Source organism: Zootoca vivipara, chromosome 2 (genome assembly GCF_965207765.1).
Source record: "Zootoca vivipara chromosome 2, rZooViv2.hap1.1, whole genome shotgun sequence".
NCBI lineage: Eukaryota > Metazoa > Chordata > Lepidosauria > Squamata > Lacertidae > Zootoca > Zootoca vivipara.
Window position 1 is genome coordinate 20,263,972 of NC_142584.1, and position 26,425 is coordinate 20,290,396.

Sequence of the window (26,425 nt, forward strand, 5' to 3'; positions counted from 1 at the left end):
GGCTTTATGCTACTTAAATGTTTAGTTTGAACCTTTAAGAAAATGGTTGGACTGCTGCAGTATCTTTCTTGGACTGCTAAGAAAAAAATGTAGCTAATAAAGTACATTCTGATTATTATTTTTACAGAAATCTATATAACATGTCCTTTGACTTCAGTGATATTTGACTTGTGCCTTGAACACACTTATCTTGCTACATGTTTAGAAAGGGATTAAAAGTATAAGGATGTTTAAAAACCCATAAGTTTATCCATGTGACCCAAAAAGTAGGTATTGATTATTTTGGAAGGTGTGTTGGCAAGAAGTATCTTTTGCTGGTGAAATGGAGGCAATGGACAAAACAGAAGGCTCAGATCTCAGCTAGTCACTAATCGTGCAAAAAAATGCAAAAAAAATAGAGAAGTCATGATTAGTTTCACATGCCACATTACGGTTGAACTGCATGTTGCCATGACTATAGCGTTCTTCGTATAATATGGGTCTATGTGAGCCTCGGTTGTAAATGGCAAATCAAGGTTTCAGATTCTTCCTTAGAAAGGATGTCAACAATTTTTCATATGTATAGGGAAAATGAAAAAGTGAGTAGGGACTGAATTTTTTTGATTTATGAGGAAAGATGAAAAGAAGTATCTGTCTGCTGCTTAGTAAAAAAAAGAAAAAACAACCTACCACTAAAGGTGGGGGGAAGTATGTTATTGACAGATCTAAAAGAACAAATACCAGGCAAGAGATGCAGGCAGAAATTTTTTTATCTAGTGTGAACAGTGAGATAGATCTAGCAAAAGAAAGACTAACAGGATCAAGTGGTAGGATCATTGTCTCAGTGGTTCTCTCGGTCAAGGTGCTGTACTGCTGCAACAATTCCAGATAGTGCTGTGCTGTACAAGGTCTTGCATGAATCGTGTGTGGACAAAGGAATTGCATGGCAAGGGCAGAATGGAGCAATGACAACGGTAGTTGCAATTCTTTTCATGTTAACAGGATTAGGCACATTCTTCTGATCTGTTGCGTACATACACTTAGCATTTACTAACTCAAATCTATGTTAATATCATAGCTTTTTGTCTAGACATTGCCCCACAGGACACAGATACATAAGTGGTTGTAGGGTGTCACACGCACATGGATCACATCCACAAACCTCACTCTTATCAGTGACTATAGACTAAAAAAAGAGAGGTAGTAAAGACAGTGAACAAGTGAAATACTGTATGGAATGCCAGGTTGTCATAGATGAAGGATGCTAACTGTTTTTTTACTACGACCCTTTGCAGGCACCCTAGGATTGGGCTATGCATTTTCAGAAGTAGGATCTCATAGATGCTGATGACCTTTCTAGTTGCAACTGGACCCATTTTTGTTTTTGACATTTGAAAACAACGAAGTGTTTAAAATCATCAATTTTAATAATGAATATTCAATAGTGTGTTACATTGCAATTCTAACCCCGCCCGAGAATAAGCCCCAGTGAATTCGGTAGGACTTCTGAGTAGACATTGTTAGGATTACACTGCTAGTCTTTTTTTCTTCGGGAACATTTTCTTCTCCTTATAAATTTATTTATAGTTAAGCATATTGCCTTTCTTATAGCTCTAGAAGCTCAATTCTTAGAGGATCATGCTGATCCCAGATATATTTAAACAACGAGTGTTGTTACAGAGTGGCTCAAAGATTTCTAACCTTTCTCTCATATGTATTTCAAAGACGTTAGGATGCTGCAGCAAATGTTTTCCAGATATGGGAGCTGTTTGCTTGGAACTCATATTAAATTGTTATCCTGCCTTTCCCCCCTTTACTGTATATGTCCATCTTCCTGACCATATCATTCCATCTTAATTCTTTTCCCCATCTCTTTGCTGCTCCAAAATATTGTAGCGTTGACGCCTAGATAAGACCAAGATATGCAGAAAATCCCAGAGCAAAACTCAATTTCTTAAGGCAGATAACTGAAGAATATGTTCTTTTCATGTTGTAGATTAATGAGATAATCACTTATTTACTGTATGTTGAATCCTGGCAACAGGAATATTTAAGTCTCCACCTCCCAAGTAGTTTGCTTGGTTGTAAATTCCAGTTTGAGTTATTTGAGTTGAGCTGAAACATGAAGGGGAGGAGAAACGAACCATCAATCCTTGTTTTACAGACCTAGTCTGGAATGTTTTTCAGGATGTTTTTCAGAGCTTCAGAGGTGGCTAGTTTCACAATGGGCCCTGCAGAATGGTGAAGGAAAATAAAAGCTACACACAATGTTGATTGTATGCTTGATTTTGTTTCAGTTTTTGAATATTGCTCTCTTTCCTCTCTGTTTAGAGCACAATGTTTTGTTCTTGATTCCTTAATTTTTGCCATCTTATTTATGGCTTATGAACCACAAATTGTGGCATGTCAAACTACCTTTGACTTGCACTGAGGCATGGCCTTTAAAATCATTGTGATGAGCAGCACTAATTATTCAGCTAAGTGAAACCTTTGTGTATTCTGAATCTGGGTTGGCTAGAGCTGCAGGTGTTTTCTTGCTGATGTGGCACACTTTGGGTGGCGGGGCGCGCCGTGCACAATGACGTGGTGCGTGTTTTGGGGCGGGGCGTGCGTTTTGGGGGGTGGGGCGGGCAGTGGCGATGGCTCCCCTGGGATCACGTCGCTCGGGGCGCACCGCCCCTATCTTCCTCCGCCCCTGACCCACAATTTCCCCCCAAGGTTGAATCAATTTATCTTCTAAAAGTTCCCTGTCCATCTTAATTTCAGCTGGCAAGAATTCTCAGTACTAGTTAATTAAAACAGATCAAGGAGCAACAACTATAGCACAAAAGCATAGGAATATATAATTTAAAAGGCCGACAAAATAGGCATATTGCAGTCTTCCTTGTCTGCTTAACAAAGCAGAAATGGGTACATAAATACAGCTTACAGACCTAAATTTTCTGCTACTGCTTTGGTGCTGACTGAACTTTTCTGAATATCTTTACTTTTGAAAGCTCATATTAAAGTATGTATCTTCTATATTAGTCATATTCTCGTTTAATAAACAAATAGCACCCACTACCATGTATTAGAGTCTAAGATGCAAATGATGTTACCAGTGGGTACAAGCAGTTTTACTAGCTGTGAAATTTTCTTGAACGGACAAATCATGTCACTTAGGCATCTAGCAGAAATCATGTATGTTGTCTCTCCCATCCTACATGTGTGTGTTTTTGTGACATATTCATGAGGTGTCACAAACTTCATAATAGTACCCATTTATGTCAGACAAAAGTATCCAGTTATTATCTTTCTCGATTTATCCCTCTGTATCTAGATCTTGAATACCGGATGAATGCACGACAACAATTACTAACTACAGCCAAACGTTGGGATTCCACTTCTAAGACTATTGTAGAATTTGAGCCAAATGAGACTACTGAATTGGATAAGAGCCTTCTGATCAGATACCAAATTCCTCTGTCTGCTGACCAGTTATTTACACAGTCTGTCTTGGATAAATCATTGACCAAGAGTAACTATCAGTCACGATTGCATGATCTCCTTTATATTGAAGAAATAGCACAATATAAAGAAGTCAGCAAGTAAGTAATGTTTCTGCTAAAACTGTGTGACTTGATCAATACTGCTGCTGTATTTGACATTACAAACCATTGCTTTCTTACTCCTGCTAACCATTGAGTATTGGAGATTGGGGAAATTCTCCCATAGTCAAGAGAATTGCATTTTATTATACAGCTATTTGGCTGTATATTGGTTTCATATGAAAAAATACGTTTAAGATGTTCTTTGGAGATAGGTTATCCTCATTGAATAAACTTCCCCCAACCCCCACACCTGCTACATGACTCCAAATATCTGAGCAGTGCCATTTTTAAAAATAAAAACCAGTATCTTATGAAATAAAGGTAAAAGGTAAAGGACCCCTCATCTAGCTTCAGGCTGAAGGAGCCGGCATTTGTCAACATACAGCTTTCCGGGTCATGTGGCCATCATGACTAAACAGTTTCTGGCGCAATGGAACACCGTGATGGAAGCCAGAGCGCACAGAAACACCGTTTACCTTCCCGCTGCAGTGGGTACTTGCACTGGTATGCTTTCAAGCTACTAGGTTGGCAGAAGCTGGGACAGAGCAACCCGAAAGGCTCAGTTGTTTAGACAACAGCGCCACCTGTGTCCCTGTATCTTATGAAATACAACACAGTAACATGGCATGTTCTTTGATTTCTTTTACATGGAAAAATGGAATTCAGCACTACAGTCACACTGTCTCTCTGTGTGTATTATAGTGCATTCGACATGCTTAGGGAACATTTTGATTAGCCTTTTCAGTCAGAATGACATACTTCCAAAGATCACTCATGAATGGGAATCTTCACATGAAGTCAATCTGGTTAATCAGTCATTTAGTATGTGCTCCAAGATGACTAGTTCTCATTCATTCTGCATTTTAGGGGCTACTGGTACTATTTATGTTCCAATGCCTAGATACAATTAAGTTGTGGGGGGAAATTCCAGTATTATTGCACAGAGCATTATGTTAGAATGGTAACATAGCCAAATAAATGGAGAAAGTTTTTACAGTCTTGCTAGCCCCATGATTAAAAATGTAACCACTGCATTCTCTCAGATGTGATGTGCTGGAGCTTCTCCCCAATTTGCTTCACTGACTCAGTTACTGACTTGTACTCACTGTACATTATTTCTAGCATCTCTAGAAAAAACATTTTATCACAGTTCACACAAGAAGCAAGCCAAATATTTTAAGGAACTCAAAGGCCATTTCTTCCTCTCACTATCTGTGGATTACCGTATTTTTCTGTCTATAAGACGCCCCCATGTATAAGACCATGTATTTTGGGGGACTCTGGTTTAAGAAAAATTTTTTTTGGGGGAAAGATGCCACCAAATTTTTGGACATTATTTTTAGGGGGGAAACCTAGTCTTATACACAGAAAAATATGGTATATCTCAGTAAAGAATAAATTACATTGAGCTTAAATTTATAGGATGAAGGCCTCAGAATTAATTGTTGTGTTTTTTTGTTAATGTGAGCAGGCATGAAAGTGTGCCAGTTAGGATTGCATTTCTGAGTACAGTGGAACCTCGGTTTATGAACACCTCGGTTTATGAATTTTCGGTTTATGAACGCCGCGGACCCATCTGGAACGGATTAATTCATTTTCCATTACTTTCAATGGGAAAGTTTGCTTCAGTTTATGAACGCTTCAGTTTATGAACAGACTTCCGGAACCAATTACACCCATGCTTCAGTTTATGAACGCTTCAGTTTAAGTACTCTGCGGACCCGTCTGGAATGGATTAATCCACTTTCCATTACTTTCAACGGGAAAGTTCGCTTCAGTTTATGAACGCTTCAGTTTATGAACAGACTTCTGGAACCAATTGTGTTCATAAACCGAGGTACCACTGTACAGTAGTTGAACAACAGACCCTTAAGTGTTAGAGTGAAAGCAGTTACTCTAAAATTCAACCAAATGATTCAAAATATACGAGTAATACAGAACGTAGAGGATTTCTGATCAAATATTTGGGAGAGAGCATCCAGTGCATACCTGCCAAGTTGCTGTCAGAGAAATAAGGGACCGGGCCGGAAATAGCAGACCGGAAGTAGCGCTGCCGCCATTTTGGAACTGGGCGGAGCATGCTCAGAAGTGACTTTTGATTCTGCTTTGCCCAGTTCCAAAATGGCCGCCGCGCCAGAAGTCACACTGCAGCCATTTTGGAACTGGGCAGAGCAGCATCAAAAGTCGCTTCTGAGCATGTTCCGCCCAGTTCCAAAATGGCCACCGTGCCAGAATAAACTGGGAAAAAACAAAAACAAAAACCCGTTTTTTCAGCTGGGAACAGCTGGAAAAACGGGGATTTCCCAGGGAAAACTGGAGACTTGGCAGCTATGATCCAGTGAAGTAGTCCCATTTGCTCAAGGACTTCTGCTTATGCAACAGAACTTACTTCTTGCACGCTCCCAATCTGTTCTGGGTTTCACCCCAACTCTGGAGAATTTCTTTTCAGGAGGGTCCACAGAAAGAGGAGAGGGCGAGGAAGCCCTGTTGCACAGAACTTCTGTCACACAGAAGCTCTTGTGTGAATGGTATGACTGTTGGATACAGTCCTCAATTGGCATAATCTAAGACATATTTGTGCAGTATAGTTAGAGCCACTGATGGATACAGTATTGGAATTATTGTAAACTAATTGTGTATGTAACAAGGTGGTGCAATTTAGTTTCAGCTCCAGTGTGCTCAATTTCCAATATTCACTCCCTTGCTTCCCTTCCCTAGTTGATCACTGTATTTAAAAATTGTCTATGAAGAGGGAGCATCCGCTGTTCTGAAAATGCCCAAATTATATGTTTATAGCTTATATAGCATGTTTCATTCACTCAGGCAGACAAATCTAAGGGCTTTAAAAGCAATGTACCCTCTGCTATTTTCCTGTTCTTATTTATAACATTCCTGAGTTGTATGGTACAGTGGAACCTCAGTTTTCGAACATAATCTGTTCTGGAAGACCATTCGACTTCTGAAACATTTGAAACCTGAAAGTGGAAGCCTCAATTCAATAGGGAAACTCAAAACGAAAGCCGCGTAGCATGTTCGGCTTCTGAAAAGCATTCAAAAACTGAAGCAGTTACGGGTTTCCGGCGTTCGGGTTCCGAAACGTTTGTCAAAGGGGACGTTCGAGAACCGAGGTTCCACTGTATTCTAAAGGAAAGCTTACAGGTACATATTTGTACCTATACGTTTTCCCCATGGATTAATAGCAGCTTTGGGTGGGGCTTTGTCTGCCCTCCAGTGTCTTGCTGCTTCTGCCCATCCCCAAACACACTTTACTCTGCCTAATATTAAGACTGGCCAGCAACTGTTAGATGCATCTGCCAGCCCGGTTGGCTTTTGTACACGGAATGAGGGAGGCATCATTTTGTCGCATGCCTCATGCATTGGAGCATCTTGAGGGGTAGCCTATAGGAAAAAGTTGCGGGGGGTTGTTGCCTGTCATCCCTCAGTGTCACAGCCCCAGTCAGCATTCCATACCCATTTAACATCTTTTAAAACTTCTTGGAGATCCTGAACGTGGACCTTCCACTTCAGCCCCGGTTTGGCCTTCAGTTTTCATTTTGTTTTCTCTGCTGGGTACCATTTCACCCCCAGAACTAACTGTACGCTTTCTGGTTTAGGTTCAACATAAAAGTGCAATTGCAGATTGTAGCAAACTTCATGCTCACCGGTGTTTCTGGAGGTGCAAAGTATGCCCAAAATGGACAGCTTTTTGGACGATTTAAACTCACTGAAACACTTTCTGAAGACACTTTGGCAGGACGACTGGTGATGACCAAAGTCAATGCTGTTTATTTATTGCCAGTCACTAAAGAGAAGTCAATACTGACCCAAGGAACCAAAGAAAAGGTGTATGAAGCAGCTATTGAAGAAAAAACAAAGGAGTATATATTTTTGAGAATATCCAGGGAATGCTGTGAAGAACTTAATCTTCGAGCAGATTCTGAAATGCAGGTATGTGTGATGGGAAATTTCTGATATATTATTTCAGTTGTATTTGCCTTTCATTACTGTAGGTATCTCAGCAACCTCAGCTATAACATCAGCCATAACATACCTGACTCTGATACTAATTTATAAGCATAACTGAGGAACAAGTAAGTGCCTCATCTAATGTTGCACCAGAAATTTGTGACACAACAAAGGAATTACATTGTTATGGTCACTCGCCATAGGGCTTATTCTGTGCACTGGGGGCAGAAATGTGTAGGATCCTACCTACTCTATGATTCTTCTGCTGGTGCAATTAAGCATTACAGAATGGGATACAGGATCCATTACCATTGACTACACTTGGTGCAGTGCAGTGGAAACAGGAAGGGCACCTGTGAAAGCCACGTCTGCAGTTTCTGTGGCCAGGAGTAGAGAGCAAGGCAGAACTGCCAGCATGATAGCCACGAGGGCTGGAGCACCTCTCTTCCAACTTCAGCTGAAAACACTTGGTTGTGGGCACATCTGGAAAGCTGTCTTCTTCTTCTTCTTCTTTGGCAATCACTCGTAGCCGAGTATGATTGTCTTCCATAAACACGGTTTTAACAATGGGTCCGTAAGTGACTGTGGAGGCCAATTCTGGATCCACACGTTGTGGGCACATCTGGAAAGCTGTATTATGCTTAGCCAGGACAAAATTTTGCAACAACACTGCTGGTGCCAGCCATTACGAACAGTGTCTCATCTTCTGCAGTTCATTGGGATAGGACTGGTAGAAATATGAATTTTTGAAATTATCCTGGGAATAATCTAAAAAATTCATTTAGTATTTATGCTTGATTTTTTAAATTGAACACAGTGCAGTTTTTTTTAAAGGTCTAAATTGTGCATTTTGTTTAGTTTTAATTCTAAATCTAAATTTCTTACTCTAAATTTGATGTCTTGGGCGCTTCTGTTTCCTCAAGGTTTCAGCATCAGTACTTTCCAACAAAGGCAGAGGTTTTTGTTTTTTTAAATTCCCTTTGAATTAATAATGCTCATAGAAGAATGCTTATGGACTGTGGAGCCACCAGCTACGTTGTTTGTAGATATACATCTGTGAAGTAGCATGTATTCTGGGCTCTTTTTAAAGCCAAACTCTTTCTGTTTCCCTCTTTCCTTTTTATTTCCCAAATCACTAAACATGCTGTCTGTTCCTGTGGCTGTGACCTATCCTCACCAACTCTTTTTGACCCCCACAAATCTGGCTTCAGTCATCTCCACTGATTGAAACTGCTCTAACCAATGTGTCTAACAACCTCTTCTATGCTAAGGGTGAGTTCACTGGAGGGCATTTATCACAACCTTACTGAAGGGAGCATTCACCATTATCCTCCTAATTATTGCATCCTAACTTCCACCCCACCTCAGAAGGTGGACATTATTGTGCAATGATGATGGATGGTAGTGTGACAACTTTGCTCATGACAAAAATAGAGAGCATAGTCCGAAAGACTCCAGTCCCCTGTTGCCAGTTCCTTTGCGAAATAGCTTCCCTTGTCACAGCTGCAGGACGTGTCACTCACACTGAAGAATTGTGAACACACACTTTGCCTGTGGTTATCTCATGCTCACATCTCAAAATAATCACTACTTTTTTATCCTAAATGTTTGCTCTGTATCACATCCGTGTCTTTCGGCTTTGCTTCTGTTGGGGCCAATTTTATGCTCATCATATAAATGGCACAAAATTGAGACTCTGCAAATTAGTTGGAGCCCCTTGTGCTTTATGGCGTAGCCCCTGGTTCTAAGCAGTTTGACTTTCACTGGCCCACAAAACACCTTTTATGAGAACATAAATTAAGACTTTAAAAAATAAAAATAAAGTGAAGATTCATCTCAGAGGATGTCAGCCTATAGACATAAACAGAATGGAGAGATTGAGAGCAGGATAGGTGCGGACATGGGGTTGTAGCCAGTGCCATCACAGCTGATGGTAAGGCTTATATCAGCAGAAAGGGGAAAGAAGCCATTTCCCCTCACTCCTGCTGCTCTCTGGTTCTCTACTTTGTCTGGAGGGTCTTTCTGCCCTCGAGCAGATTTAGGGGGAGTGAATTGGTGAAAGAGGCTTCCCTCCCTGTTCTATTGACTGCAGCCTTACCATCATCTGAGTGACACCGCCGGATGCAACCTATACAAAAGAATATCATTTATTAATGGATTCACGTGATCAAGCTGGATATTGTGTTGGAACTCCTAGGGCTCATTCACATGGAATTTTAATGAGGATTTGAAACTGCTTGTGTACCAAACCTAAGTCCTCCATGTAGGTTTATTTTATTTTGTAAAATTTATACAGCGCTTTAAATTTGTGAAGCACATTTGCCTTTTAATTGTTTACCTTAATTTTTAATATGGAGGATTTGCGCAGGAGCAATATTGTGCTGAACCTCCGTACTAAATTTAAATAAAATATAAACTGTCAGCTAAAATATGACAACATGAATTGGGAGTGAAGGGAGATTGGATGTGGAGGTAACCAGGGGAAGGGCTAACCTAAGGAAGCAGAAGGAAGGAAGAATCACAGGAGCACACAGCACTGTCTGAACAGTGTGAAATCTACCAGAAAGTTGCCTGCTTTGTATTTGAATGGGTAGGAAGGGAGAAGCTTTTTTTGCAGCTTTCCCCAAGGTATGAAATACAAAATGCTTCATTTTGTGAAATAAACGAAATAGGCTGGTAACATCTTTTTAAAAAGTAGTAAAAAAAGGTAAATGGTAAAGGACCCCTGGATGGTTAAGTCCAGTCAAAGGCAACTATGGGGTGCGGCGCTCATCTAGCTTTTCAGGCCGACGAAGCTGGCGTTTTTCTGTAGACAGCTTTCTGGGTCATATAGCCAGCATGACTAAACTGCTTCTAGCGCAATGGGATGCCGTGACAAGTGCCAGAGCACACAGAAACACTTTACCTTCCCACTGTTTACCTATTTACAGTAGTACCTCTACTTACGAATTTAATGCGTTCCAAACACACATTCATAAGTAGAAAAAATTTCTAAGTCAAATCCCATAGGAATGCATTGGGAGACAAAATTCGTAAGTCGAAGCAACCCTATCTAAAAATTCGTAAGTAGAAAAAATCCTATCTAAACTACATCCAAGATGGCGGACGGAGCTCCATTCGTAAGTAGAGTTATTCGTAAGTAGAGGTACCACTGTATCTACTTGTACTGGTGTGCTTTTGAACTGCTAGGTTGGCAGAAGCTGGGACGGAGCAACGGGAGCTCACCCTGTCGCACGGATTGGAACCGCTGACCTTCCTATCCGCAAGCCCAAGAGGCTCAGCAGTTTAGACCACAGTGCTACCTTAAAAATGTAGTAAAGACACATCTACACACATGCCTAGTTTGGGGAAAAAATGGTAATGGAGGTGGGTGGGTATCTAATAATTGAGTTGGGGGAGGGATATGCATAGGCCACATTTTCATCCCGTCAAGTAATACCCACTAGTGCAGATGGGAAGCATTGGTTAGGAATCAGAGACAGAAAAGTCGGTGGACATACTTGCACCATAGCACTCGTGGAAAAATTGGATCTGAGCTACCTCATTGTGTGAGTTAACACCATCATATGAATATAGCTCCAGTGGATGATTGGAATACAGAATTGACACAGGACAGTTTAATCAATAACTAATACGCCTTCTGCACTGTGCTACATGTATTAATACTACAGTGTTGCAGGTAGCTACAGATGATGGAAGTATCAGGAGCAAAGGTTTGAGTGATAGCGGCCAAAATTTGAACGAGCATTTGAAGTAGCGTGCCTGTGATAGTGGCAAAGAGTTCTCGCCTCACTGCATTGCATATGCATCTTTCTGTCCAACCATATTGCATTCAGCCTGACCATGATAATAAAATTTAACGTATGGTAGCTCACTGTGACAAAATTGCTATGCCTCTGATGCATTTTGGACACCACTAAGTGTTCTTCTGATACAGGAGGTGTCGACAGCCTCCATCACTGAACCATTCTAGTTGATTTCAACGTAAGAGTTGAAGAGTTATTGCAAATATCCATGTCTCCACTTATCCCTTTGTAATCAGCTTTGCTCAGCTAGCTAATTTGGCTGAGGGTGACCAGACCTTTGCTGAAAATAATTACTTTTAGATCCACTGGATCTGAATAATCAGTACTTTTTTGATCAAGATGATCAAGTGACTAATAGAGACGCAACTGAAGAAGCCTCTGGATTAAACTAATTATCTAGAGTCAAACGAGCCTGGCTTCATGGCTGTTTCTAGAATATAAATTACATTGGTTGTCCTGGAGGTTGATCTGTAATGGAAGAAAAACAGAGTGAATGTGAACCTCACAGGAACTCCCCCAGTGCAATCCTAGGCATGTCTACTTCAAAGTAAGCCCCACTGATTTCAGTGAGACTTACTCCCAGTATATAGGATTGCTGCCTCAATGGCTTTCAGTACCATCAACTGTGATCATATGATATTCCTGGATCATCTGCCTGAGAGTATGATACACCACACTAAACTGCTTGAACATGTCCCCTCAAAACATGTTCTTTGAGATTCTTTCCCTGTGGAACATCTGGCGTAAACCACCAGTTAGTTACTTACTCCATGGGAGCTTGTGCTGTATATCTGGAAACTTCAGTTAATCCAACATCAGAACATTAACTTAATTGTGGGAGTGAGCTGAAAGGAACATGCTACTATGGTCCAAGAACACCTACACTGGCTCCCCATCTGTTTCTGAGCAAAACTTAAGAGTGTTGGTTTTGATCTTTAAAGCCCTAAATGGCCTCGGTGCAAATTAAACAAGACAATGCCTTTTCCTCTCATCTTGTCTGTACCTCTATGATCAGTGGAAGATGTCTTGCTCCATCCATTGAATTAATGGAAACGAGAAGCAGATATATCACCTCTCTTTGTAACTTCTTCCTTTTATGTTCTTTCCCCCCATCCTTTCTCTGCTCTCACCTTTCAGAAATTAGTGAAGATCTTACACTTGGGAAAGTAGTGTAGATGATTTTTTAAACTGTCTGCTCTGTGGCTTTCACTGCTTTATCATTCTGACGACTGTTCAAAACTAATTGGTATATCCTATTTATTTATCTGCTTGTTTTTAAACTTTTTGTAAAACCTCACCAGGATTCTTTTGTGGCTATGTGCTAGAAAATAAAATTGATTAAATAAATAAGTAGGTTTAAAAAACATCAATAAAGTTGCTTCCTTAGGGACTGCAATCCGTGATAAGCGTTTCAGTATAAACTATTTAGTAATGCTTCATGTATTAACCAGTTCACTCAATTGGGATAACATAGTTCTTCTAAAAAACTATTTGTTTAGATGGTAATGATAAACTAGAGAATGTATAGAAGATAGTAATGCAGTCTGTGTAAAACAGGAGTGGTTAAGTGTGCCCATCTAGATGGCGCTGAATGACAACTCCCATCATCTTCAGTGAGCATGGCCAGTTGTCAGGGTGGATGTGACTTATGTGGCCCTCCTGATGTTGCTGAACGACATTATTCACCTTTGGTGTAAAATTAAATTTGACAATTTATCTAAAATAACCTATCTTTCATAGAGTTATTTTAGATAATCTGCAGAGTGCTGATTACTGATACTACCTGCAGATAAGCACTGGGAATATAATAAGCGTTCAGCTATCTCTACATTTACTGTCAATCTGACATTGGTTGAAGTCAAAGCCTTGTGCCATTTTATGTTTTCCAGACAAGGATCGTTCCATTAGATGCCTTTAATTTAATACATCCTGTGGTCAACCATTAAAGAATTAGTCTCAGTCAACTGAACTGAATGCTTTCTTCATCATATAGCTTCTGTAGGTGTAAAGTGGCTGACGTTGGCTATCTAGTAGAAAAAAATTCAAATGAAGGCCACAAATACAGATGGAAGTAAATTTGTTCTCATAGATATTACCAATGACACATTCTAATCAGTCTGCCGAAAAATTATGCAAGAATCATAATGTGCATAATTAGCCTAAATGCTGATTATGCCACTGGGCACTTGGGTTGTGTTTATTTTCTAAAAACAATAATCAAGACAACTAATTGACTATATCAGGAAATGCTACTGGAATACAAAATTAGATGGGCTATTTATCGTGTCAGTCAGTTTTCTCTTACAAGTTATTGTGAAGCTTAACTTCTTCATAGCATTCGTCCATTTTATTAGACACCAACATATTTCAATGAGCATTATGTTTTACAGCAGGGATGGGCAACTGGAGGTGGGCAAATATTACTTCTTACATATATTTCCTTTGGTCATCATTGTGTGGACCTTCCTATACAAGTCCAAGTCTTATTGGTTCTGTCTATGTTAAGAAGTTGTGTCAACTTTGTATTTATTTAGAGGCAGGCAGGACTTTGCAAAGCCAGTGGGAGAAAGTGAGAAAAAGAATTAAATAAAGTTAAAGTTTTTTTGTTTTTTTGTTTTGTTTTTAAATTGCAGCCATACCCTTTTTATGGTGTCAAACTGTACTTGTCTGCAGGTGTCTGTATGTGTGTAGTTAACCAAGGAAAGACTTTTCTTCTTTCTTTTTTAATGTTAGGATAATAGTTTTGGGGGAAAAGGGTTTCTCTTCTAACAAAGTCAAGGCTTTTATCTGCACACTCTATTCCTCTGATTATATTTCTTGGGAATTGTGGTGAATAGCATGTTCTTTTTATTTTTGCTAAGTACATTGTGTGGTTTGACAACCTCACACGTTGCCTTTTTATTATTTCTTTTCAACATTCATAGTCTGCTTCAGTATTGTGTGGTAGATTTTAATGTTTGGTTTAGTGCATTTATCGTTGACAACATTCTTGATTTCTTTTGGGTTAATAAAATAGAGTTTTATCTTTCTTGGTCCCTTAACATATTTTATGTTTCAACTTTAATCAATAGATTAACTATTGGCATTCTAATAGTTATGGGGGATACTTCCGTGGTTAAACAAGAAGACATTGATTAATGCTGTAATTCAGTAAGTCTGTAATTCAGACTTAGAAGAGATATCCCACGAATAAACAACAAACTAGTATGTGGGCATGCTTCTTTGATTCGCAATCTCCTTGAGCACTGATTCTTAAACAGAGGATCTGTGAAGGAAAACTATGCCAACCTGATACAGATGAGAGATGGTGTGAGAAGGGACAAAAATAAACTTGGTTTTAGCTTAATGGTTCTCAAACTCTCCCTGCCCCTATGGACCACGTGAAAAATGCAGACCAGTTTTCATTCAATGCTGGCATTGTATAACCAGTATTGTATTGTGAAAAATGCTGCCCAGGGCCTTGTTAGTTTTTTTCATAAAGTTGGTCCTAGTCAAAGAGTTTCTATTTTACTTTTTTGGGGGGTGGGGGATAGAGTAGAGATAATATTGGGAACTACTTGTTTGGTACGTTGCTAGTTTGAGAACTGCTTCTAAGTCATGTGTTATCGTCTCTTACTGCTGTTTATAAATTATCACCGTGCATATTTTATTTATATTTAAGCTTTGCATTAAATTGTCAGACTGTACCTCTTATTTCATGACCATTTGGCCTCCACTATTTGCATTTTCCCCCCTTTATACTTTCTTATCTCCTCTAATCTGTTTGCCTGCAGAGGATAATACTGATAAAGTTAACCTGTACCTGATAAAGTTAACCTGCCCCACAATAAATCTGCTAGCCTTTAAGATGTCACAAGTCTCTTGTTTCATGTTGCAACTGTAATGAAATCTCTCTGTCTCAAACATGGGTTAGAGTTTTCACTGTTATTTCTTGACATTTTGAGTATGGTTGCTGTATATTGAAGTATTGGTTATAGCAATTAGTAAGAAATCAGTAATTACAGATATTTTAGATTGTAGTGTTTGAGTATAGATGTTTCCATAAGAATCAACCTTTCTTTCAGCACTTTGATTTGGAAGGTTTTTTTTTTTTAGTCATAAGCACAGATGTTAAATTAAAGCTGTGCACATTTCTAGCTTTCATGACTTAACGGGGCGGGGGGCCCAAGGCTTTGAGCTGCATTTATCCATTTTCCCCCCAATGAAAATGTCTGCCATTATTTTCTTAGTTAGTAAGACAATTGTTTGAACTAATTTTATTGTTCATTTTCAGATATAGGTTCTGGTTAATATGCTGTGTTCTGTGCTGAAACATTTTTGAAGTTTAGTAATATTTTTTTGGGGGGGGGGCTTTGTTATTTGCCATGAGTATACAGCAATTGAGAATAAAAATTCTAGTTAGTGCTCAGCCAGAAATCACTTCCCTAGTTTTGAACCTGAACGGTTAATTCACTCTGTTCCCAACCTTTCCATAGCCTTTGCACAGCTTATTGCTGACTTATCCTACTTTGAGGGTTAGTTGTTTATATGATGCAGTTTTGCTATCAGTGGACCATGCTGTATTATGTGTATTCTTTGTATTTTTAAAAAGATATTCTGACCCTGTCAGTATATGTTTCTGTAGACCGTGGGGTGGACATTATTGGTCAAAGGTAATCTGTCAGGGCCAGAGACAAAGGTGGGTGAGGCCACCCCCTTTTCTTTTTCACTTTCTGCCCCCCCCTCTCTCTTCCACCCCCATTTCTCCATTTCCCCCCTCCTTGCCTTGCCACCTGCCAAAGTTTGGCTGACGACCTTTGCTATACGCCTTTGCTATAGTTCTTCTATGAGAACCCTGTATTTCACGTACCAATGCACGGTCTGAGTTATTTTTTATATATAGTATATATAAAAACCACTTGTACAACTATGTATACATGATAGTAGTCAAAACCACAAATTGTGTTACTATTACAAAAATGTTTCTCTTGGGCTTTCCTTTTTTTTTTTTAAAAAAAAAAGTTCACATAAAGCATTTAGGAAAGGTTTTGATCTAATCTGTACCTTCCCCCCATAGGCGTTGTGAATTCATTGGAATATGTGATTGCAGTAGTTCTGTTTAGCCCAAGTCTAAAACTATTTATTTCAGTTGCCTCTTTTCTAGCATACCTTTTCATTTATTAATTTTGTATGTACTATAGGTTGAACTTCAGTTTCAGTTAAACCGCTTACCACTCTGTGAAATGCATTATGCCTTGGACAGGATCAAGGACAACAGTATCCTCTTTCCAGATGTCAGCATGACTCCCACAATACCTTGGAGCCCCAACAGGTACAAAAATACAAACAGTTTGATACTGGTCTCTGGTATATTTAAATTATATTGCATTCTTTGTAGCAGGTGCCTCAGACATGCATCTACACTAGAAATACCTCTTCTGTAGGGTGCAGGAACAGGACATGAAGTGATATAAACAGGAAAGCAAACTTATCCTAGAAAGGAAACTTTCTTTGTTCTCTGTAATATCAAAAGTCAGTTGTAAGGAATTGCATTCTTATGGCAGAAGCAGCTTAACTTTGTCATTTGTCCTGAATGTTAGTAGAGTGTGATGGGCAACCTTTTGACCTTGGTGTGTCAAAATTTGCCAAAAACCCGAGCATAACTCGGGTGGTGTGTCACTTAAAAAAAAAAGTAAAAAAGGTGTTTCCCCTTTAAAAAAAAAGGAAAAAGGGGAGGAAAAAAATTATTACAGTTTTTTTAAAAAAATATATATTAAAAAGGGGGAAAATAAGGCAAAACCCAATGTCTTTCCCAGTGGGACTCTGGGTTTAGGCCTTCCTCCAACGGGTCTGCCACTGGGGAGGTAGGCTCAGGTTGGGCCTGTGCTGTGCCTCCTCGTGGCCCTCTTCAGCCCACCTCTCCCCTCATTTGGCTATGCTTGCGTGGCGGCGGGGCAACAGGGATCTAGTACTCACGCTGGGGCAGCTGTAGTGAGGTCGGGGATTCCCTCCTCCAGAGCTCCGGTTCATTGCAGGGTTGGCTGCTCGAGGCCTCCAGGTCCTGGGGCTTTGCCTCGCCGCTGGCCTGACGCTCTCCTCCTTTGCCTGGTGGGGTCGCTGGGGGGGGGGGTCCGGCGGCTCCCCGCTTGACGCACTGGGTGCCCCCGGCACTCCCCCGGAGCGACAGCGGTGGCGGTATCGGCAGCTGTTGCAGTGGCGAGGTCGGGGCCTTCCTTCTCCCTCTCCATGGCGCCGGCGCGCCTCAAGGTAGGTGGTCTCAGGCCTTGGGACCCCTTAGCTTCGGCCTGGTGGGGGGCATTGAGGGGGGGTTCGACGGATCCCTGGCCACTGCTCTGGGCTCCCCCGGTGTTCGTGTGCTGGCGGCGGCAGCCCTGGCGGCTCAGAAGCTGGTTAGGGAGCGCAGGCACGCTGGCCATTTTTAAGAGCTCTGTGGCAGCGTGCCGATCACCATTTTGTCTCTCTGAAAGTCCACAAGGCCCCCAGAGATGCGTCCTTCTCGGCATGCAGCCGCATGTCACGCGTGTCATAGGTTCGCCATCGCTGGTGTAAACAGTACAATAATGTGGGGTTGATGTAATTTTTGTTTCAGGCATGTCTTTGAGTAGTAATTTCTTTCTAAACCACAATGATTTGGCGATGCTAAATGTCTGCTTTCTATTGTACAGACAGTGGGATGAGCAGTTGGATCCTAGGCTCAATGCAAAGCAGAAAGAGGCTGTTCTGGCTATCACAACACCACTCTCAATACAGTTGCCTCCTGTTCTTATCATCGGTCCCTATGGGACAGGCAAAACTTTCACTTTGGCTCAGGCAGTCAAGCACATACTCCAACAGCAGGATACTAGGTGAGGTGGCCCAATATATAGATATTTAATTGGAATGCAAATGCCAAACTTTAAGAGGAAGTTAGTTGTATAGAATCTCCATCCAGCTTAAAAAAACCCCCATCCATCATTGTTTTGTATATATATATATTCAGGAAAGAACTCAACAGTCTAAAAGTGTAGTCTCCCCTTGGAAGAATGAATTAAAATTGACATCATGTGGAACAAATGCATTGCCGTATATTTAGAAAGCTGTGCACTGTGTGGAATTTAATACCGGTAGCTATCTTTATTTTAAAGCTACATTAGGATTGTGTACAATGTTTTTTTTTAAAAAAAAACCTATGTTGAAAGTTTAAATCTTCCCACAGAAATTAGTTAGAAGCATCATTGAGCCATAAAATTTGCAGACTAATTTCACTGAAAGAAATGTGTGAGGAAGATGGCCACTATTTTTTTTTTGTACTGCTTTTGAATGATTTTCTGTTTCTTCATTGCTTTTTTATTTGCACCATTTATTCCAGCAGGATTCTCATTTGCACCCATTCTAATAGTGCTGCTGATCTCTACATAAAGGATTATTTACATCCATATGTAGAAGCAGGCAATCCCGAGGCGAGACCTCTCAGGTATTTTTTTAAGGCTTATTACGTATCTGTACAATATCTTAAGAAAAGGTGTCTATTCGAAATAGTTTTGAAAAACCTCAAAGCTTTTAAGTTTATTGGCATTTAAAAACAATGTTGCCTAACTGTGATACAGTAACTAAAATGCGAATTGGAGCAAAGTCAACATGTTTTTGTTTTGTCCATTAAAGATAAAGACATCCTTTTTTAAGCTTTACATATGTGGATATATGTGCTTTTCTAACTGAACAAATTTTGATATGATCTTCTAAAAAGCTACTAAGGTGTAATTTTAAGGCGTAATTTTAAAGAAAACTAGGTACTAATTGGATTTTGGTGGGGGGTTAATGGTATTTTTAAAATCAGAGCAACATTTCGAGCAAATGGCTGAGAAAAGAAGCAATATATTTTAAAAAATCATACAAAATTAGTTCAGTATCAAGCTGTTTGTGTATTAAATGAACTTGTCATAGATATTAGGAGAATAAGCAGAAGAGAAATCACACAAGATAATTTTATTCCTTCCCGTGGAGTCAAAAATGACCCCTTGGAAGACTTTGTGTATATTTGTATCTGGAATACCTAGAAAATTGCTTAAGACTAGATTTAATTTAAGCCAAGAGTTCATTTAGGCCAGGCATCCCCAAACTTCGGCCCTCCAGATGTTTTGGACTACAATTCCCATCTTCCCCGACCACTGGTCCTGTTAGCTAGGGATCATGGGAGTTGTAGGCCAAAACATCTGAAGGGCCGCAGTTTGGGGATGCCTGATAGGCTGCAAATCCTGCTATTAAAATGTGATTGACCTCTGCATGTAGTCAGGGCAATAGTCTGTCATGGAAGGAAGCTTTCTGCAAGCAAATGTTTCGTATGTAAAATTAGACAAAATTTCATCTGAAACGACATTGCTCTAGTCTTGTTGCTACCTTAATTCCAGCCCTAGGCTCTTGGCACACATATCCCCCCCCCCGCTTTGACACTACCTTGGAATTACAATGCCTATCTTCCTCTACAACTCCATTGGAAAGTAGAGGGGGCAGAGCTGTCTTGAGACTTCAAATCCAAACCTTTCCCAAGAGCAGGAATCCCACTTCTCCTATAGCAGAACTAGAAACACCTGAGCAGATCTCCTGTAGCAGAACTAGAAACACCTGAGACTCTGGAGAGCTGCTGCCACTTGAAAGAAACAGCACTGGGCAAGATAGGCCAACGGTCCAGTGAAACTTCATGGACGCTGCTTGTGCCACATTGTGCTTTTTCTAATAGAGATACACATAGAGATCCATTTTGCAATCAATCTAACCACCTCATGTTAAAATCAGTTCCTCCTTTCTCTTCCACCCTGTCAACTTCAAAAGCCTCCTAGCTCAATGTTCTGTTCTCCATTACTCTCTCTGATCACTTTGGCTTCTAGGCACCCAAGGCATATGTCTAATGGTCGTGTGGCCCTTTGTTGAGAATCATAGACTCCTTTGTTGCACATCATGGCCCGCCATGTCTCCAGAGCATCTTAACCATATCTCAGGACCGATAAGCTCCTCCACCCCCAATTCGAAACACACAGGATTTGAAATATTCAGCCAATTGTCCCTGTTAATCAGTGATCCACAGAGTCTGTGACAGCTGCTTTTGAATGTTCGTAATCCCATGTTGGAAGGATTATAGATTTATATCCCATCTTCCCGTCAGCTCTGTTGCATACTGCTTCTTTCTCATCCACTTTATCTTCCTAACACCCCTGTGAGGTAGGTTTAGACTGGGAGAGAGTGAGTGGCCCAAGATCACCATTCACTCATTGGTTGAGTGAGGATTTGAATCCGGGTCACCCCAGTTTTAGTCCTTGAACCTACTGGTTCTCTGGATTCTTCTGGGTCCAGTTTAATCACCTCTCCTATAACAGTGTTTCTCAACCTTTTTTGGGCCAAGGCACACTTGTTCCATGAAAAAAATCACGAGGCACACCACCATTAAAAAAGTTAAAAAATTTAACTCTGTGCCGCCCTATATTGACTATATAATTATGACTGTAAGAAACACTTGCCAATTGCTGTGTTGGTTGCAATCTCCTGTAATAAGGCTTCACAAGTCGCTGATTTCTCTGCCAGCACAATCCTTTGCTCAGCAAGTTTCAGGTTGAGCTCATCCAGCCAGCTTCTTTAAGTTTGTCTAAAACCACCCTCCCGTGGTGGTGGCTGTTGAGAGCTGCGCTCGCCCCGCGTCGTGACCCGGACGGCTTCCTTTCCGGCCGCCAGGCACGTGACAATGCAAATCGCCCTTCTCGTCGCCGCACTAGTGTGCCGCGGAACAGCGGTTGAGAAACGCTGTCCTATAAGAACATTTGCCTGCTCTTTTGAGGGTGATCATCAGATACCCTGGCTTGTAGTATGTCAGTTATCTTAGTTGAAGGTGGCTGTGGGCATTATTGGACCTAGTTATTCTGTATATAGAGTGCATCCTTCAATGAAAAAATAGGTGGAAGTGAGAAAAACAAGTGGCAAGAGAAGGTGAGGAGGGAGAAGGCGCACATGAGCAGAAGAACAGGTGTAGAAAGGAGTGAACTAAGTAACCAAGGAGCAGAAGGAGGAGGTGAAAGGAGGTGGAGGAAGTAAAGTGGGCTTGGGGGATGGAGGAAGGAGAAGTGAATGAAGGAGCAAAAGGTGGAGTAGACGGGGAGAAACTAGGTAGGGGATGGCTGACAACACTGCTTCTGACTGAATCAAATAAAAATTGCTGTGCATTTAAGTGTAGAACACTGCAATCATACACATGTCCATTCAGAAATAACACTCATTAGTTCAGTGGATCTACTGTCAGGTAAGTGGGAATTGGATTGAAGCTAAAGTGTAGCTGGTTACTATTTTAAGGTCACGTAAACAAGCCAATTATTTTCTGTTTACGGTACTTCAAAACATGTTGATATACTACAGCCAAAGGGATTATCCACTTGTATTTGAAAAACAGATTTATTAGAGGATTGTAGTATTGGCATGCTAAAGAATGGAGCTGAAGCATTTTTTAGTATACACTCAGTTGTGTGACATGATACACCAAAGCACTCAACTGATTTTACAATCATTCGTGCGCGCACGCGCACACACACACAGGCACTCAAGTGAAAAAACAAGAAAGTTATGGCTGTTTTACTCTTGAAAAAATTACTTTGTTTCCTCCAAAACAAATTTTTGGGCAAAAATTAAGATATTTTCTTCTATTACAGGGTATATTTCAGAAATCGCTGGGTAAAGACTGTTCACCCAGTTGTGCATCAATACTGTTTGATTTCAAGCACACATTCCACCTTTCAGATGCCCCAGAAAGAAGATATTCTTAAACAACGAGTAATAGTGGTTACTTTGAATACTTCACAATATTTATGTCAGCTGGATCTTAAACCTGGTGAGGAAATATACATGAAAAAATATTTTAGTATTTCTCTCTTTGTGATTTAAAAATCATGTATTTGTGTGACTTTCTGTGCAAATTGGAGGAAGTGGTATACTGTTCCATGTCTCTTATCTGTATAAAGCCAGTGTTTTTGTGTATGGGTACAGGCAATCCTTGTTTTGCACAGAGGTTCTGTTCCAGACCCCCACATGCATCGGTGGAGCATGCATAAGCCTGCTCTGCCCCTTTTTGTGATGTTTCCGTGACATTTTGGGCTACTTCCGGGTTTGGCGCATTGTGTGTATTTGCAATCGTGTGTAATTTGGATGTGCCTTAACCAGGAGTTGCCTGTACTCACTGGTATGGAGAGCCAGGACCTCTTTTTATTACTTCATATACAGTCATACCTCGGTTTAAGTACGCCTCAGTTTGAGTATTTTCAGTTTAAGTACTCCGCGGACCTGTCTGGAATGGATTAATCCACTTTCCATTACTTTCAATGGGAAAGTTCGCTTCAGGTTAAGTACGCTTCAGTTTAAGTACTCCACGGACTGTCTGGAACGGATTAATCCACTTTCCATTACTTTCAGTGGGAAGGTTCGCTTCAAGTTAAGTACGTTTCAGGTTAAGTACAGTCTTCCGGAACCAGTTGTGTTTGTAAACCGAGGTACCACTGTATGCACATGACAAAAGAGACAAATATAAAGCCCATTTAACTATTTGCAAAGCTAGTGTGAGTACTTACATACAACTGTTCACAAGAAATAAAAATGTATGGGGTTTCAATTAAAAAGAATAGTCCACAATTTTTTACCTGTCTTGGTCAATGAAACCTCATTGCATAATCATAAGTGTTGAAACACTGGATAGAAACTTATACTATTGTACTCATCCCGGTTGTGCGATTTCTCAAAAACTAATAATCACACAAACAAATGTTTTATGCCTGAACCACATTTTTCTATTGGCAGAGCAATGTTACCAGGTTGTTTGAGTATTGGCACTACATTTTGGTTGAAGGCAGGATGAACATTTTGGGAAGTAGGCATTTTTCACAATCTAGTTAGCTCCTGCCTTCAGTGAGAGCCAATGCCCAACCAGCCTGATGACCTTGTGCTGTCAATGGAAAACTACTCTTCAGGTAAGCGCCAACTGTACTTCCTTCACAGGTGAAAGATACTTTCCTTCTACTCTGAAAATACTTTGGAAAAGTCCTTTGTTGGGCAAGATGTTTCTGGTAGAAGAGATAACATTATGAGCAGATTTTACCATAGATAAGGATGAATAGTTTATTATAAGAAACATATTCTAACAGGGTCCAGAAAATCCTCATGGATAAAACTCTGCCAGAAGATCACTCTTTGATTGTTTAAAGCAGTGTTTCCCAAACTTGGGGCTCCAGCTGTTTTTGGACTACAGCTCCCATCATCCTTAGCTAGCAAGACCAGAGATCGATGTGATGGGAATTGTAGCCTGAAAACAGCTGGAGACCCAAGTTTGGGAAACACTGGTCTAAATTATTCTACCTCTTTACCTTTGATCTCAACTTTGGTGGGATAGATTTGGAGGAGATTTCTGTTTACTGAGAATAACTTGCCAAAATGTAAGCCATCTTACAAGATGCATCAATTGTGTTGATTAGGTTTCAGTCTGTTCACAGTCCTGAATCTAAATGTTTTGATAGTATTAGCACCATTTTTATCACTTGCTACTTAACATTTTGTCTGTTTCTGTTTTGTAGGGTTTTTTACACATATTCTGTTAGATGAAGCTGCACAGGCAATGGAGTGCGAGACTATCATGCCTCTAGCATTAGCAAGTAAAAATACAAGAATTGTCTTGGCTGGAGACCATATGCAAGTAAGACTGTGTATTCTTGAACTTACCTCATATAAATCTTTTCTTCAGGGAAATGAAAATTACCAACAAAGTATATTTGCAGATTACAAAGTAGCTCATGCATCAAACCCTCCAACAGGTAGTGTGGTGCAATAAAAAGAATAGAGTCATAAAGTCTCTGTTTTAAATCTTACATTGGCCATCAATTTACTGGTTGGCCTTAGGCAAGCCACTTCCTTTCAGCCTTAGTGACTCTCTATACTAAAATGTAATAATACTTGTCAGACTCGTAGGACTTATCAGTTGTACATACAGTGGTACCTCAGGTTACAGACGCTTCAGGTTACAGACGCTTCAGATTACAGACTCCTCTAACCCAGAAATAGTACCCCGGGTTAAGAACTTTGCTTCAGGATGAGAACAGAAATCACGCGGCAGTAGGAGGCCCCATTAGCTAAAGTTAATTAACCCAGGTTAAGAACAGTTTCAGGTTAAGAATGGACCTCCAGAATGAATTAAGTTTTTAACTTGAGGTACCACTGTACGTGCCTTTACAAATAAACTGTTGACAACGATTGAAGTTCTTCTGTTGTAAAAAGGCGGCAGGATGAGAAAAATTATCAAAGTTGATACGGTGTCAGACATGAAAAGTAGCAATATTTATTGCTTGCTTTTCACCGATAAGGAAACAAAACACTTGACAGGGGGAGAGATGCTAGAATAGGAAGAGGAGTGGACTAAAGAAGTGAACTGAAAGTAAATGGAAGGTTTCAGAAATCAAGCATGAATCAATCAAAGAGGAGAAAAGAATGTTCTTTAGCAGAGAATGAAGCAAGAAAGCATACACCTGTGCTAGTTAGGGAGAAGATCAAAATCATGGTTGCGGGTCAGCAGGACAAATAGATTGAAAATAAATGGTGGCAGAAACAATAGCAACAGCAGAATCAGATGGCTGGAAGGAAAGAATAGAAAACGAAAGAAGGGAAATGGAGGAGAACAGATTTTTTAAAAACAGAAAATTGATGAATTAAGGCACAGTAAGCCATTTGGAAATAACCAGTACAGTATAACCAGGGCTTTTTTTCTCATGGCACGCCCTGTTACTCCATACCAACAACTTTTTTTTAGAGCAATGTCATGTCAAGGATCAAAGAGAGTTGAGAGAGAGAGAGAGAGAGAGTAAGAGAGAGAAGGGGAAGGAGGAAGTATGCATGTGGTCTCTGAGAGAGAGATGCATTTGGGAAGAAAGAGAGAAGTTTGGTTTTGTATATGTGTTGTGTGTTTGAGAGAGGGATGCATCTGTGTCTGTGGTCTGTCTTGTGTATGGTGTGTGTATTGAATGTGCATGTATACAAGCCATTGTGTATTATTTCCCTAAAAATGGGAATGTTCCTTGTTGCTAGATGGCAACAGCATCATGTTGTGCTTGTGATCTCCACAATGGGGATCACCAGAACTTAGCTGACTTCCCTCCATTTACTCTCTGTCAGGATGTGTGAACTAGGAAAAGAAAAACCTTGAGCTGATAAGCTATGGCATTTTGTGCAGTTAAATATAAATATATTTTTCTCCTCGTTTAGGAAGAAAGTCATAGTACATAGGTATCTCATTCATGGTGATTGAACACTTTGCTTGTGACCTTTTTGCAGTTTCGAAATTAAATAATTATGGATAAATTATTATAAGTTCGTCACAAGTTTAGTAAAGTGGGGAGGGAGTACGGGAAGAGGGGAGTGTGGGAAGCAGATTTTACAATTTTTCAAGAAATGAGTACCAGCACCACTTTTTAAAACAACAACAGAAAAAAAGTATGAAGTGGTAACTCAGAACAAGATTCAGAGTATGATCACTAGGGATGAATCAAAGGGCAGCCCCACCAGAATGCTAAATAGCTATATTAGAAGTGGAATTGACATTAATGTTAAAATGACTCTGAGAGTAAGAAATGAAGAAAGAAGAGATGTTAAGTGCATGTGAATAATAAAAGAGAGGGAACGGAGGCAAATAGGCTATCACCAGGAAAAGATGAATAGGAAAGAAAGCATGGAGCACAAATCCCACATGAAAAATATAATGTGAAGATGTGAAAGCTCACGTGTGAAAAGGACAAAAGCGTAAAATTCTATGGTGTGGTCTTTGAGGGAGACAGAATTGCTAAGCTACTATAAGAAATTTTTTTTGGCAGGAATCACAGAACTGCAAAAGGTTAGCTTAATTTCAATAAAAGACATAAATTTCAGAGGGAAATGTGTGGATAAGAGCAGTCTTATCACACGTAGAATAAAAAATTGCAACAGAATAGGAACTGAAAAAGAGGGCAATTGTGAAAATGATTATTAAAGACAGAGAAGGGTCAGAGTAATAGCCCAATGCCTTCACATAGGATGAGGACATGTTGTGAGGTAGGCTTC

The 26,425-nt window shown here is 40.2% G+C and overlaps 1 protein-coding gene across 5 annotated transcripts in view; it reads left to right on the forward strand.

Moving 5' to 3' along the window:
• HELZ (helicase with zinc finger) overlaps positions 1-26,425 on the forward strand; it is a 107,494-nt gene that overhangs the window by 40,125 nt on the left and 40,944 nt on the right. For 3 of the 5 annotated variants that reach the window (XM_035104007.3, XM_035104008.3, XM_088662982.1), the window contains exons 11-17: positions 3,299-3,566; positions 7,184-7,517; positions 16,522-16,652; positions 18,007-18,186; positions 18,690-18,794; positions 22,009-22,187; positions 23,917-24,035. In XM_035104007.3, coding sequence (XP_034959898.2) covers positions 3,299-3,566; positions 7,184-7,517; positions 16,522-16,652; positions 18,007-18,186; positions 18,690-18,794; positions 22,009-22,187; positions 23,917-24,035 — 1,316 coding nt within the window. The remainder of the gene's footprint in view (positions 1-3,298; positions 3,567-7,183; positions 7,518-16,521; positions 16,653-18,006; positions 18,187-18,689; positions 18,795-22,008; positions 22,188-23,916; positions 24,036-26,425) is intronic. The other 2 variants (XM_088662983.1, XM_060271978.2) reach the window with 1 other exon arrangement.